Here is a 13,091-nt window from a genome sequence, read left to right as displayed (position 1 = left end):
CAGCTTCTCAGGCCCAGGCATCACACATCCCCTCTGCGGTCCTACTAGACTTCCAGTGGGGCATGTACGGGGATGTGGGGGCAGGTCAAGAGCAGCTGAGTGGGCAGTAAGAATCCTAGTTAGTTACAGCTGAAGCTTCAGGAACAAAAGGGAAGGCACTCTTTACAGAGCAGAGTGATATACTGAAAAGTACAAAACTGAATTTTATTCACACTGCACAACCACTAATCTCAGAACAGGAGCACATCCATGTATTCACTCATCAAACGCTCCTTGGGAAGCTGCAGTGTGGCAGGCACTCTGCACCCACGTATCAGTCTCACTGAACATAAACGGAAAATTTCAAAGACAAATGGAAGGTGTGGAGGAGAACGAGAATTTATTCCAGAATGTTATGATAATGTATCACACATCTCTTTCGACAAGATTTTGAGGTCCGTTGGGGGAAACAATAACTAAAATTATCCTAGTAAATTCAGAGTTTTGAGGGGGGAAATGTACAATCATAAACAAATGTATATGGAGAAAACCCTTAACAAACAAACATGCAAAAAAGAAGTGCTGGTTTTAAAACAACAAAAAAGAACTTACGTGTAGGCTAACGTTGCACTGAAGTGTTTCTTAATGTAGGTTTCCAAAACAGGATTAAAATGCTGAAATTTTCTATCAGCAATGAGTCCAATGATAAACACCTGTTAATAATATTTTCATCAGCAAAATAATGCAAAGCAATTTGAGATCTCCTCTGAATCATGGGCACTACTATGTGAGTCGATAAAGTACATAACATTTTCAGACAGAAGTTAGTCAGCTAGAAGTTAGTCAGCCAGGTTACCTCTTCTTACTGAGAAATTACATTTGCCTAACTATAGCACTGCATTGAAAGAAACTTTCTCCCTCTCAATTCATCTGCTTTGATTGGATTTACAACTGAAAGCACTTTCAAGGTTCCGATGATGGATCCCCTCCCCCAGCTTCAAAGGCTGCAGCATGAAAGCGCACCTTAATATTTGAGCAGATGAATAGTAAAGGCCTCTTACCAGAGCATCAAACACCAATGTATCAAAAGTCTCGCTCTCGGAGTTCTCCATCATGATGTTGAAGAGGGCGTCCAAGGTGTCCTGGAGGAACTGCAGAGACACAAGAGGTCAGCCGACAAAGTAAACTCACCCAGCTTTCTCCCAACCTAGAGTAACTACCATCTTTGGCCATACCCCCAATACCCACCTTTCCCAAATGTCACCTATTAAGCTATTTTAACTTCAGGGATCTTCCCAGCCATTGGATGCATAAGACAAAAATTTGAGATGACTGAATTCAGAACAAAAACATGGCACCCTGAGTCAAACAGAAAGACTGGCAGCAGAGGGGTGACCTATAGTGCCCTCTCAAGGAACCTTTCCAACCTATTCCCGATTTCTATCAGTCTGGTGACAAAGAGCTCAACAACAACCCTGGGAAGACTGGACGTGACTCACCCCATACACTCTGAGTGTAGGACCTGAGCTAGGGAGCAGGCAGAGGTCACACAGGGACAAATTTCCAGCTGAGTCTAATGAAGGACCTTCTACAGACCCACATGCCCCAGGACAGAAAAGGCAGGTGATTCGGAAACTGAGGTACACAGCAGAGCACCAGGAAGTACTTTTATTCAAGAGTAATTTAGAAATTCCTTTATATCCCACTATAATTCACCAAACAAATATCATAGCATAGAATGACAAAATATCATGAATTTAATGAAAAGAAAAAATGCGGAGACTTCGAAGTTATGTCACACTAGAAACTGGCCTCAAACCTTATCCACATCCTCTCCCAAAAGATGTGTAAAATGAACCGAAAAACTATACTGGGAGTAATGAGTTCCCTGTTTGTGGAGGAGTTCAAGAATAGGCAGAATGCTATACAATGGAATATTGGCCAGAAAAAGGAATGAAAGATGGATACATCATCATTAGTCATTAGGGATATACAAACTGAAACCACAATGAGATATCACCTTACAACCATGATAATGGCTCTGATAAAAAGATCAGCAATAGTGAGTGTGGGCAAGGATGTAGAGAAATGAGAGCCCTTTACACTGCTTGTAGAAATGTAAAATGGTGCGATGGCTTTGGAAAACAGTTTGACAATTCTTCAAAGGCTTAAACAGAGATTTACCATATGACTCAATAATTTCATTGCCAGCTACATATCCAGCAGAATGGAAAACGTATGTCCACACTAACACTTGTACACAAACATTCACAGTTGCTTTATCTGTAAAGATCCAAATGTGGAAACAACCCAAATGTCCATCAGGTGATGAATGGATAAACAAACGGTGGCATATCCATGCGATGGAATATTATTCAGCCATAAAAAGGAATGCAGTTCTGATACGAGCTACAATATGGTTGAACCTTGAAAGCATTATACTAAGCAAAAGCAGCCAGTCACAAAAGGTCATACACTGTGTGATTCAATGTATACAAAATATACAGAAACAGTCAAATCTCTGAAGACAGAAAGTAGATTGGTGGTTGCAGAGAAAGCGGGGAGTGAGTGCTAACACGGATGGGGTTTCTTTTTCCGGTGATGAAAATGTTCTGAAGTTAGTGGTAATAGTTGCACAAGTCTATAAATATACTAAAAACCACTAAATTGTGCAGATTAAAAGGGTGAATTGCATTTTTATATGAATTAAATCTTAATGAAGTGGGTATTAAAAACAAACAGAGTAGATGAGATAGCCCCACAGCAGGGACAGCAACAAGATGGCTGAATGAGATCTCTGGTCCAGATCCTCCTGGATGGCTCAGCCCATGCACAGAATCCGAAAGGCCTTCGTGTCCCTACAGATGATCTCAAACTGTTGGAGTCCTCAGACTGAGGAAACAAACCACAGGGACCTGCTCCAAAACCAGTGCTCACCCCACTGCTTCCCCTTGTGCTGTGGCAACCTTGCAACAGCAGCCAATCCAACATCTCAGAGATCTCCCTTGGGAGGAAGAACGTGTTCCCAAAACTAGTAAGAGATCCGAGACCCACCACACATAAAATCCTCATTATATTCCACTGTGCCACCCTCCACCTATTTATGCCAGAAGTGTCACACACACACGGCAGGAGAAGGAAACCACACAAACAAGAGGGGCTCTATTTTGGACACCAAGGAATTCCTCAATGCCGTAATTATTGGGGCCTCTACCCCTCGTTACTCTTGTATCATTTCCCATCATGTTCAGATTGTAAAATCTTTCCAAGGTCAAAACTTTACACTATCTGCTAACAGCCCAATGCTATTGCCAACAGACTCACCAGGTGCCCAGCCCTGGCCCATCACGGTTCACGCAGAGTCCCGGCAATAGGTCTACCCACCCCATCCAGGGAAAATGGCACCGTCAGTAGCACAGAAGCATGACAGCAGAGAGCCGAGCAAGACAGCAGAGAGCTGCAGCCCTGTTGCTCTGGCTGTAGAGCCCCAGTGGTGTGGGAATACGAGCTGAAGGAGGTCCCTCACACGGGGCCATGAAAGGGCTTCTTTCAACACCCATCCTCTCACTAAGACTTCCTACGGGAGGAACAAAATCACTGTTTTCAGTTTACGCCAAAATGGGAGACTGTATCTTTTACTAAATAAGGAGATACTTTTCTCAATCTATCAAGCACTGTCATCTCTCTCCCACCAGTTATGAATATACAGAAGGGAGGCTTTGAATAAATGGCACAAACACTCAGTCTATCAGTGTCCTTAAATAGGGGAAATGTGGCCCCATCCACGCTGGCAATCCCTCCAGTGCTGACTCCCATTCACTGCCCTGTGGCCTAAGACATGTCAATTCACCTCTTTAGGCGTACAGGGTGTACAGGATGCACTGGTAATGGGAAAGAATAAAATCAGATAAACCAGGTAAGGGATGGACAGGTCATCCAGGCCTGAGCGGTACTGTGTACACAGGAAGGAGAGGGAAGCTGTGAAAACCATGTCCAGGGATGAACAACAGGATTTGATAATAGATTAGGTAAGGGTAATGGAGGAGAAGAAGAGGAAAAGATGGTTCCAGATTTTCCCTGGTAAGTGCAACAAAGGGTCAACAGAAATACAACTAATTCCTGACACGATACAGGGACTTAAAAATGAAAAGGGACAGAATTTCATTAACTGCATGTCTTCTAAAGTTATGCTAACTCATTCACCCAGTTTCCATCTGAATCAGGGAATTTAGAGAACCCAAGAAAGTTTAAAATGCAATTAACATTGTCCAAGCCAGAGGTAAAAGACAAAAACCTGAAAAGATGATTAAAATTGGAAGATAAGCAAGGACATGTTTGAATGGCTATACAATGAACTTAGGAAAGTGGTGCAACCAAATTAATTTACACTGGAGTTAACCACATTGCTGTTTAATTAAGGCCACTTTAAGTAATTAATTTTTACAGAGATAAGGAGGTCTCGTTCTGCAAGCACTTCTCATGGAGGGTGAAGAACTGAGGCAGCGACAGACAGACCTGGTGTAGAGACCTCACTCACAAATCACAAGTGGGGACCGGCTTACTGTCCGCCAGCCAAAATGGAGCATTCTGAAAATGAAAATGCGTTTCCTTATGTACAAGGAAAAGTCATGTGAGCAGATGAGAGGTAAGGAGAGCCCAATACTGAAGAGAACATCAGAACCACCAACCATTACCCAATAAAGAATTAAAGAATTTGAACACTCAAAGGGATCTCAGATCACCTTAGTCTGTCCTATCACATAAATAAAGATAAAGATTCGAGAGGGCACCTAACATTTCTCCAGAGCCTGCGATGTGTGAGACTGAGAAATGAGTCCAAGATCATAAGGGAGGAAAACAGCCAAGACAACAATCTCAGCTCTGATCTTCGTGACACACCCCTTATCTCCCCCCATCAATTACAGAAGTTCTAGGGGAGTGGTAAGCCAGGGCGGATAGTAATGGTGACAGGAATGGCAATGACAATGATAATAACAATCAAACCCAACACTCCTTGAGCACCTCCCACCTGCCAGACACAGGCTTTCATATCTCATTTAACCTCCACCACCCTCTGAAGACGGCACGATTGTTGTCTCCATTTTCCAACAGGGGACAGTGAGGCTTACAGAGCTTACTCAACTTTGTCAGTCGTGCAGCGAGGACCCATTTGGAAGAGGAACCAGAACCCAAGACTGGGTTGATTCCAAAGCCCATTTCCTTCACAGTGAGGCCAGACCACCCTCCAAGACCAGAGTCCAAGAGGGATTCTGTCCACTCAGAGGTGTATGTCTATACCCAAAAGAAAGTAGTTGTTAAAGGGATCATAACCACAATCCCATACTACCTTTGGAGGCAGTGCCTACATCCATTAATATATGGACAGAAAACAGCCCAACCCTGGGCTCTGTGTTACCTTCACCACTTCGCCACCGTCCACTTTCATCAGCTGCCTCAGGTTCTGCTGCAGCAAGTTGGTGTTGGAACGCCACTTCAAGAGCCCCAGCAGGTCCACTGCAAACGGAAAACCACCATCAGTTCCTCCGAGCAAGAGCTCCGTCTCCCTTATTCACGTACCACATGAGGTTCTTGTCCACATAATGTTTTAAAGAGAAAAATCAACCCTATTTGGAAACATTCACCAGCTAAATATTTCCTTACTTTCTAGCGACATACCTGGCACCTAGTGTGGCTGAATTCATTATTTCCACCAACATTTACTATGAAATGATTTCCATTTAGAAGCTTTAAAAATATATTTGGGAGCCTAAGAAAGAAGGACTGGCCTCTCCAACCCACAAGAAGGCAGATTCCAAGCAGCAGCAGGTCTGGAAGGAGGCAGCTCACCCACAAAGTGCTGGCCTGGCATCTGCTACGAAGGGGTCTTTCCTGTTTGAGAGCAAGACTTTTTTTTTAAAGATAAAATAACTAACACTGATTCGAGTACTGAAACTGCAAGGTGACAGCACAGGAAAGAGACTGGACGCCTGGCTCCTGGGTCCCCTGCGGTGCTGAGCCTGCGACTACCCCCGCCTGGCCCTCCATGGCCATTGGTTCCTTAGGGGTGAATTTTTGTTTGCTTGTTTTGTAACAGAAAAATCACAGACTGATTGTATTGGTTTTCCCAGACTAAATGTGGAAGACGATGTCCAGAAACGACGCTGTTTAAGGCAGCAAGATGTTCCTTAAGGCATGGAGACAGCATCCCAAACCTCCCTAAAAAAGACCACACGCCTTGTCGACTTTCACTTGAAGTCATATTAATATCCCATCGTGAGAAAAAACACAATTAGCAAAGTACATCTAATTTACTGTTCATGCTCTTCGAGAATGAACTCCTGCTGCAGAAATTGGCTCCATAAGAAAAACTCTAGTTAATACTGAAAAGAAAACTATAATTTTGGCAATCATTAGAATTTCAGGGAACACAAGACATCAGCTGTAATTTAAGGACCAAACCACATCAAAGGCATATGCGTGATGAGCACCACAACACACGTTCTCATCTATGTCACCTCACCCCCAAGGACAGCTGACAAAGGAAAGGGCTAAAATGAGAGGATGAAAAGGGGAGAGCAGTCTAAAGTACTATGGAATATGTACAGCGGAGGATCAAATACCAGTGGGCCATGCCACCTTGGGCGAGTAAATTCACCTCAGTTTTCCTATCTGAACAATGGGTACGATGTTGCCTAACTCACAGGCTTGGTGCAAGAACTAAATGGTATGACCTGGAGAAAGCACTTCGCACGATGCCCAGCATAAAGACTAATGGCAGCAGTCTATCACAGGGATGATCAGGAATTGAACATTTTAGCCATTCATCATGGAAGTTAACATGTATTAACTTCTTTTCTTTTCTTTTCTTTTCTTTTGCTGAGGAAGATTTGTCCTGAGCTAACACCTGCTGCCAATCTTCCTCTATTTTCTATGGGAGGCACCACAGCATGGCCACTGACAGACAAGTGGTATTGGTCCGAACTCAGGAACCAAACCCGGCCCGCCAAAGCAGAGCACGCCAAATCTAACCACTAGGCCACCAGGGCTGGTCCAACATGTTTTTAATTTCTAATCAAAAGTGAAGTAATGATAAAGGCTACATGCTGCCCAGACATGCTCTCAGTTCCAGGGTTAAGGCAGATTTCACTACTTACTAGTATTTTTATAATGGAGACTAGTTAATAATCTGGATCCCTCTCATGCAAAGTTCATGGCACTCTGCATGTGAGGGAGGCTGAGCTTTACCTCTGTGTTGTAAATTTGGGAAAAGCTACAACTGGGCAAATTTGAAGTGGAAGGGGCAGCACGTTTTAAGAAAACAGAGCTTGCCCAGCACCCCCAGCCACCCAGGTCAAACCAAACTCTCCCTCTCCACGTCCTCATTCTCTGGGAGCCACCGAAGTTGGCCCACAATAACACTGCATTTCATGACTTCTCTCTAATTATACAGTAAGCTAATTGAGGAGAGCAATCACATCTTACACTTCTTATTTCCCCCACAGCATCCAACATAATGCTGAGAACAGAGATGTTTAATACAAATCTCAATGAATAATTCAGCCTAAGCAATGGAACTTTACAGTAACAAATCATGGTTTTAGAAAATTGACTTCCTCAAATGAGAATCCAGGACTCGATGCTCAGATGCCCACTGAGGCAGCTCCATCTTGCACAGACCCGACATGCCATCATTCCGAGAAGAGGAATTGGTGGCTGGTATGAAATGAAAGCCAAAAGATGTCCCCCGCTCTACTCTTGATGAACAGCATCACATTGGAATTTCCTTGTTGCCCGGCAACGGTTAACAGCTGCTGCCAAGGCCAGGGTGCATCAGGGCGCTTGCTCACTCCCTCAGTTCCAGGGAGGGAACTACCCTGCGGCTGGTGAGATTCAAGGAGCTTGGAGGTCCAAGGAGGGATCGACATCATCCCCTGGGAGATTTCTCTAACGTAATACCTGGGGGATTTCCTAGTTCACAGTCCTCTTCTCCAGGGATGCGTGGGTTAACAAGGAATCTGTGGGTGAGCCTCACAACCTAACTGCTATTCAGAACATTGTTTTGACGGGGAAAATATGTTCAAGTTTCAAATAACTTCTAAACATGCTTTTGGAATATGACCCGTGCATAAGACAGTGGCTTCCTACACAGTGAAAATGGCAATACACGGCAGTTCTCACACTGAAAAGGCACAGTGCCACACAGGTGGGGTGGTGACTCACCAGAAAGGCTGCCCCTGCCCTGAGTTTAATGAGACTTGGACAGTGTAGCCGTCAGGCTAATGGACGACCAGGGCCATATCTGACCTAAGGGGGCACCCTTTCCATAACCCAGTCCCAAACCAGCACCCATCTTGCTGACCACACGCCCCCTGGGCACTAAATCTGTGAGCTCCCCGGGCATTCTCTACCCCTCCTCTGCTCACACAGAACCAAAGCCCCAGCTAACAGCTTTCATTTGCTCATGGAGATCATTGCCCCACAAGCTAGGAGAACTCATAACGCTTCGGACAAACTGTGATGATACTTCAAGGGTTTGACTGACGCCTTCCCTTGCACCGTTTACTCAGGACACAAGTAGGGAGGAGGCACAGCGTGCACTGCCCAGGACAGCAGGCGTGGCAAGGCTGAAAAAGGCCTGCACACCCAAACCCCCAGTGCACCTTCCACTACAAGGCAGTGGCTGCCACACGATGGGATTACTCCTGTCCTGTGTTTATCCCGTTAAAGTCCAAACATGACTGCTCCTCAGGCAACTGCGAGACTACTGCCAAGATTTACGGACAAGCCCCAGGGATGCAATTCACGTTAGCAACAGATATTAATAATCAAAACCCGTATCAGGTGGCTAAGAGGAAAAAATTGGATTTCCAAGCTGAGTTTCAAGAGTGCATCAAGTCACTCTGCACAGCTGCGATCCTGGCACTTGTGGGAGATGCAATTTTAAAGGCAGGATTTGTGCAGAGGAGACCCGGCCGCATCCAGCCTGTGCACTCTGAGTAAGAAGCACCCCAGCCAGACACCGTGTCACTGGGGAGGCCACAAGCAGTGGTGACAGAGCTCAGAGCAGCCTGGCGGACCCAGCACAGGAACACTGGGCACCATCCGATGCCGCATTAGGCTGCAGTTTGCTGTGCATGCATCAGCAAGGGGTGCCTTATGTCACCACCAGGGGGACTAGAAATATGATCAAAATCAACTTTTAAAACAAAATCGGGGCCAGCCTGGTGGCTCAGCGGTTAAGTGCACATGTTCTCCTTTGGCGGCCAGGGGTTTGCTGGTTCAGATCCTGGGTGCGGACATGGCATGACTTGGCAAGCCATGCTGTGGTAGGCGTCCCACATAGAAAGTGGAGGAAGATGGGCACGGATGTTACCTTAGGGCCAGTCTTCCTCAGCAAAAAGAGGAGGATTGGCGGCAGATGTTAGCTCAGGGCAAATCTTCCTCAAAAAAACAAAAAAAACTCGTAATTATCTCAATGAGTAGCTAGGAAAGATGAAGACACAAAGAGAGTGGGGGCCTTGCATCCCACAGTTCTGTAACCCTCACAAAGCCCACTGAGGCAGGCATTAGAACCACGTGCACGGACAAGGAAAAGGAGGTCCAGACAGGATCAGAGGTGCTAGTTCAAGGTCATTCCCAGGTTAGCCCAGGTCTAGGGCTCAACCCCAGATCTTTGATCTGATTCCAAATGCTGTGGACTTTCCCTTAAACCATGCTACTTTCCTTTAACCAAAAAGCCTTCTTCAGAGTAAACCCATTGCTTTCTCTTTACGGTCAATCCTTAGATCAAAACTGGAGTGTGAATTCTGAAGTATGAAGGATGCCACCCCCACTTTCCTAGTCCATTGACATCCACACAGGCCATTGCAGAGGGACACCCTGAGTGCCCCAGAGGCAGTCTTCATGCACCTAGAGATGCCTCCTCTACCCAACAGGGGCAGCAAAAAGGATGCAGTCTCAGGGAGAACAAGTCCTGGGGTGAACAGGTGTCCACTCCAAACTCACCATTCTGGGTAAGCTTGGTGGAGCACACGAGAGTGGAGATCTGGAAGGAGTCTTTGCTGATGGTGCAGCTACCGAGACTCTGCATGCTCTTGCCCGTCGCCGAGTGGCCTTTCTCTTCTAACTCTGCCTTCGTGGAGGGCAGGCTCAAGTAAGTCGCAGCATCTTCCAGCTTCTTCGCCTCAGCCTGTAGTTTAAAGATGCAGTATGTTGAACACAATTCACAATCAGCCACATGCAATTCTTTTCGATCCTTTCTTATCCTTAATCCTTTAAGAATCACGATATTTGTTCTTTATAATTTGCTAAACTGTTTATCTTAATGATTCCCCTATTCCTGTAGATTAATGTTAACAGAGTATTTTTTTATATAGCACTTAATGTGTTATTGTATATCATTTTCACTCATGAGGACCAGCAAAAGGGTTGGTCATCTGAAAGGTTCTTTTGCATAATTAAGTGTCACTAGATAGCAGCTTTCTCACAAAGATGGGAAATGTCAGCTCAGGTTAGGAGGCCCAGAAAGGACTGAAACAGTCAATATCAGTGATATTGCACCAATAAAACACTCTACCTTATAGACGATAAGATCGTGCTCTCCATCTCTGAGAGTGGTCCCATCATATCTCATCAGCTTTACAAAAGCTAGTGCAAATATCTTCTCAGATTTATCCTTAGCTGCAATAGAAATCAATAATCATCAAGTGCTGTCATGACAAACTAATATCATAAAACACTATGAAGTTCCCTTTATGAAAAAATTACGAAATTTTATTGAGAGATGTTAACATCAACATAAAGAAATGGAGAAATGGACAATGTTCACCAGTAGGAAGACTCCTATAATAAAGGAATAGTTGTGCTCAAATTAATCTGTAAATTCAAAGCAATTCCAATCAAAATCTCATGAAAGAGTTTCCTCCTGGAACTTGAAAACTCATTCTAGAGTAAAAGGCCAAGAGCAGCAGACGATTTTAAAGAAGGACAGGGCAGAAAGCCGGCAATACTAGAAACCACGAGTAATTCACTCTAAAGTGAGAATAAAGAAGACAGTGTGGTTTAACACAGGGACACACAGAACAATGCGAAGGGACAGGATCTGGAAACATAAAGCTGTCGCAATGAAGAGGCATAACGTTCACTAAAAAAATTGGCTATCATTATGGAAAAACGAAATAGATTCCTACCTCATACCATCCACTAATGTAAATTACAGGTGGACTAAAGATCTGAATGTGAAATTTCCTTCTCTTTGGGAAGAAAGTTCTCCGCCCAGATATTTGCATGAGACTCATTCCCTCCTTGATTCAAGTTTCTGCTGAAGTACCACCTGCTCTGAAGTGACCAGCCTATCTAAAACAGTGAATCAGTAACCTGGTCATCCTCTTTCCCCTCACCTAACTTACCTTTCATCATAGATGCTATGGCTGAACTGTGTCCCCCAAAATCCTTATATTGAAGCCCTACCTCCATGTGACTGCCTTGGAAATAAAGCCCGTAAGGAGGTACTTAAGGTCAAAGGAGGCCCTAAGGGTGGAGCTCTGACCCCACAGAACTGGTGCCCTTCTAAGAAGAGGAGGAGACTCCAAAGGTCTCCCCCTCCATGTGAGTTCAAGTGAGAAGGTGGCATCTGCAACCAAGAAGAGAGCCCTCACCAGAACCCGCCTCTACTGGCACCCTGATCTCACAATGCCAGCCTCCAGACCTGTGAGAAAGAAATTTCTGTGATTTAAGCCACCCAGCCTATGGTATTTCATTATGGCTGCCTGAGGGGACTAAGACAACAGCCCTTATGACTACCAGATTACCAGGGGCGCAGGGTGTGTGGGTGTGTACGTGTGTGTGTGAGAATTTGTTGTTGTTTATTCTTAGTTTCATCCACTGGACTTTGGAATACAACAGACTGTGTATTTTCTCACTGCTACTTTCCCAGTGCATGAAACAGTGCCTGGCGTATATTACTATTCATAAATATTTGCTCTAGTTGGGGAGATGCCAACAACAAACAAGTTCTTTCAGATAATAAAGAAAACAAAAATGCTGATTTGCTAAAGAGTGAGGGCGGGAGCAGGGATGATCCAGTTAGATGGCTGGAAAAAGTCTCTCTGAATAGATGGATGACCTAAGAGCCAAGATGCAAACCCTCCAGGGAAAGAGAGGATCAAAGGCAGAGGCCCTAGAGTGGGACCGGGCGTGGCTCGTTTGGGGACAGAAGCCAGTGTGGCTGGTGAGGACTGGGTGGTGAGGACTCCAAGGTAGGCAGGGGCCAGATCAGGTGGGGACGGATAAGGAGCCTGGACCGAGGAAATGGATTCCCCAAGAATTTCTCAAGATGCGATCTGAGTATAGCATGGAAACATTGGGTTTCATAGCCAGAAAATATCTTTAAAATTATATATCCCACATTCTCTTTTTAGAGATGAAAGGACACAGGTCAAAGAGGGAAGCAGCACACAGCCACACACCTTGAGTCAGGGACTCAAAACATTTACCCTAAGATGCCACTGCCTGAGATAACAGGTCTCACTAACCTTTGACCTCCTGGTGTCCAGCAGTGTCTGGCACATGGAGGGTCCTCACTAACCGCTGGCTAATTAGATGGAGGAATGAATGATCCATCAACCAAAACTAAAGGAAAGGAGAAAAGTAAAAAGTATGTACCCTAGGACTTGAAAAAATAGCTTTGTAAAAGGGCACTAGAAAATGCAAAATATCTTAATGTTCTGGTGAGAAAGAACAGATCCTTCTAAGTTTGGGCTGACATGAAAAAAATAAAAACCTGTCTTGGTGAAAGCAGCCATGGGTTGGAAGGTGACCACACCTGTCAGCGGACGGCTTCCCCGTTGCCACTATTAATCGGCACAAGATAAAAATGTGCACCTTTAATTAGCATTCCACGTCTTCACACAAGAGAATGGACTGCATTTGTTACAAGTTCATTAGCAGTCATTACAAGATACCCAACAAATTTACAAAACGTCAGGGGCCAGAGGAGGCAGCGTGCCCCACCCAATGAGGCCCCCTACAAACAAGGGGAACTCAGCTCCTGGCGGGCTGGACCCGGGAGCTGCACATCTGCTCGCATCCATGTAAAGCATGAGCTGATGCCT

General features: G+C 44.9%; 1 protein-coding gene across 2 annotated transcripts in view; it reads right to left on the bottom strand.

The window, feature by feature from the left end:
• DOCK1 (dedicator of cytokinesis 1) overlaps window positions 1–13,091 on the bottom strand; it is a 502,522-nt gene that overhangs the window by 387,458 nt on the left and 101,973 nt on the right. For both annotated transcript variants that reach the window (XM_046651107.1, XM_046651115.1), the window contains exons 17-21: window positions 10,556–10,659; window positions 9,985–10,168; window positions 5,396–5,493; window positions 1,041–1,130; window positions 592–692 (exon numbers count right to left, since the gene is read on the bottom strand). In XM_046651107.1, the coding sequence (XP_046507063.1) occupies window positions 592–692; window positions 1,041–1,130; window positions 5,396–5,493; window positions 9,985–10,168; window positions 10,556–10,659 (577 nt within the window). The remainder of the gene's footprint in view (window positions 1–591; window positions 693–1,040; window positions 1,131–5,395; window positions 5,494–9,984; window positions 10,169–10,555; window positions 10,660–13,091) is intronic.

Source organism: Equus quagga, chromosome 2, assembly GCF_021613505.1.
Source record: "Equus quagga isolate Etosha38 chromosome 2, UCLA_HA_Equagga_1.0, whole genome shotgun sequence".
Taxonomy (NCBI): domain Eukaryota; kingdom Metazoa; phylum Chordata; class Mammalia; order Perissodactyla; family Equidae; genus Equus; species Equus quagga.
This window is presented reverse-complemented; position numbering and strand designations above follow the sequence as displayed.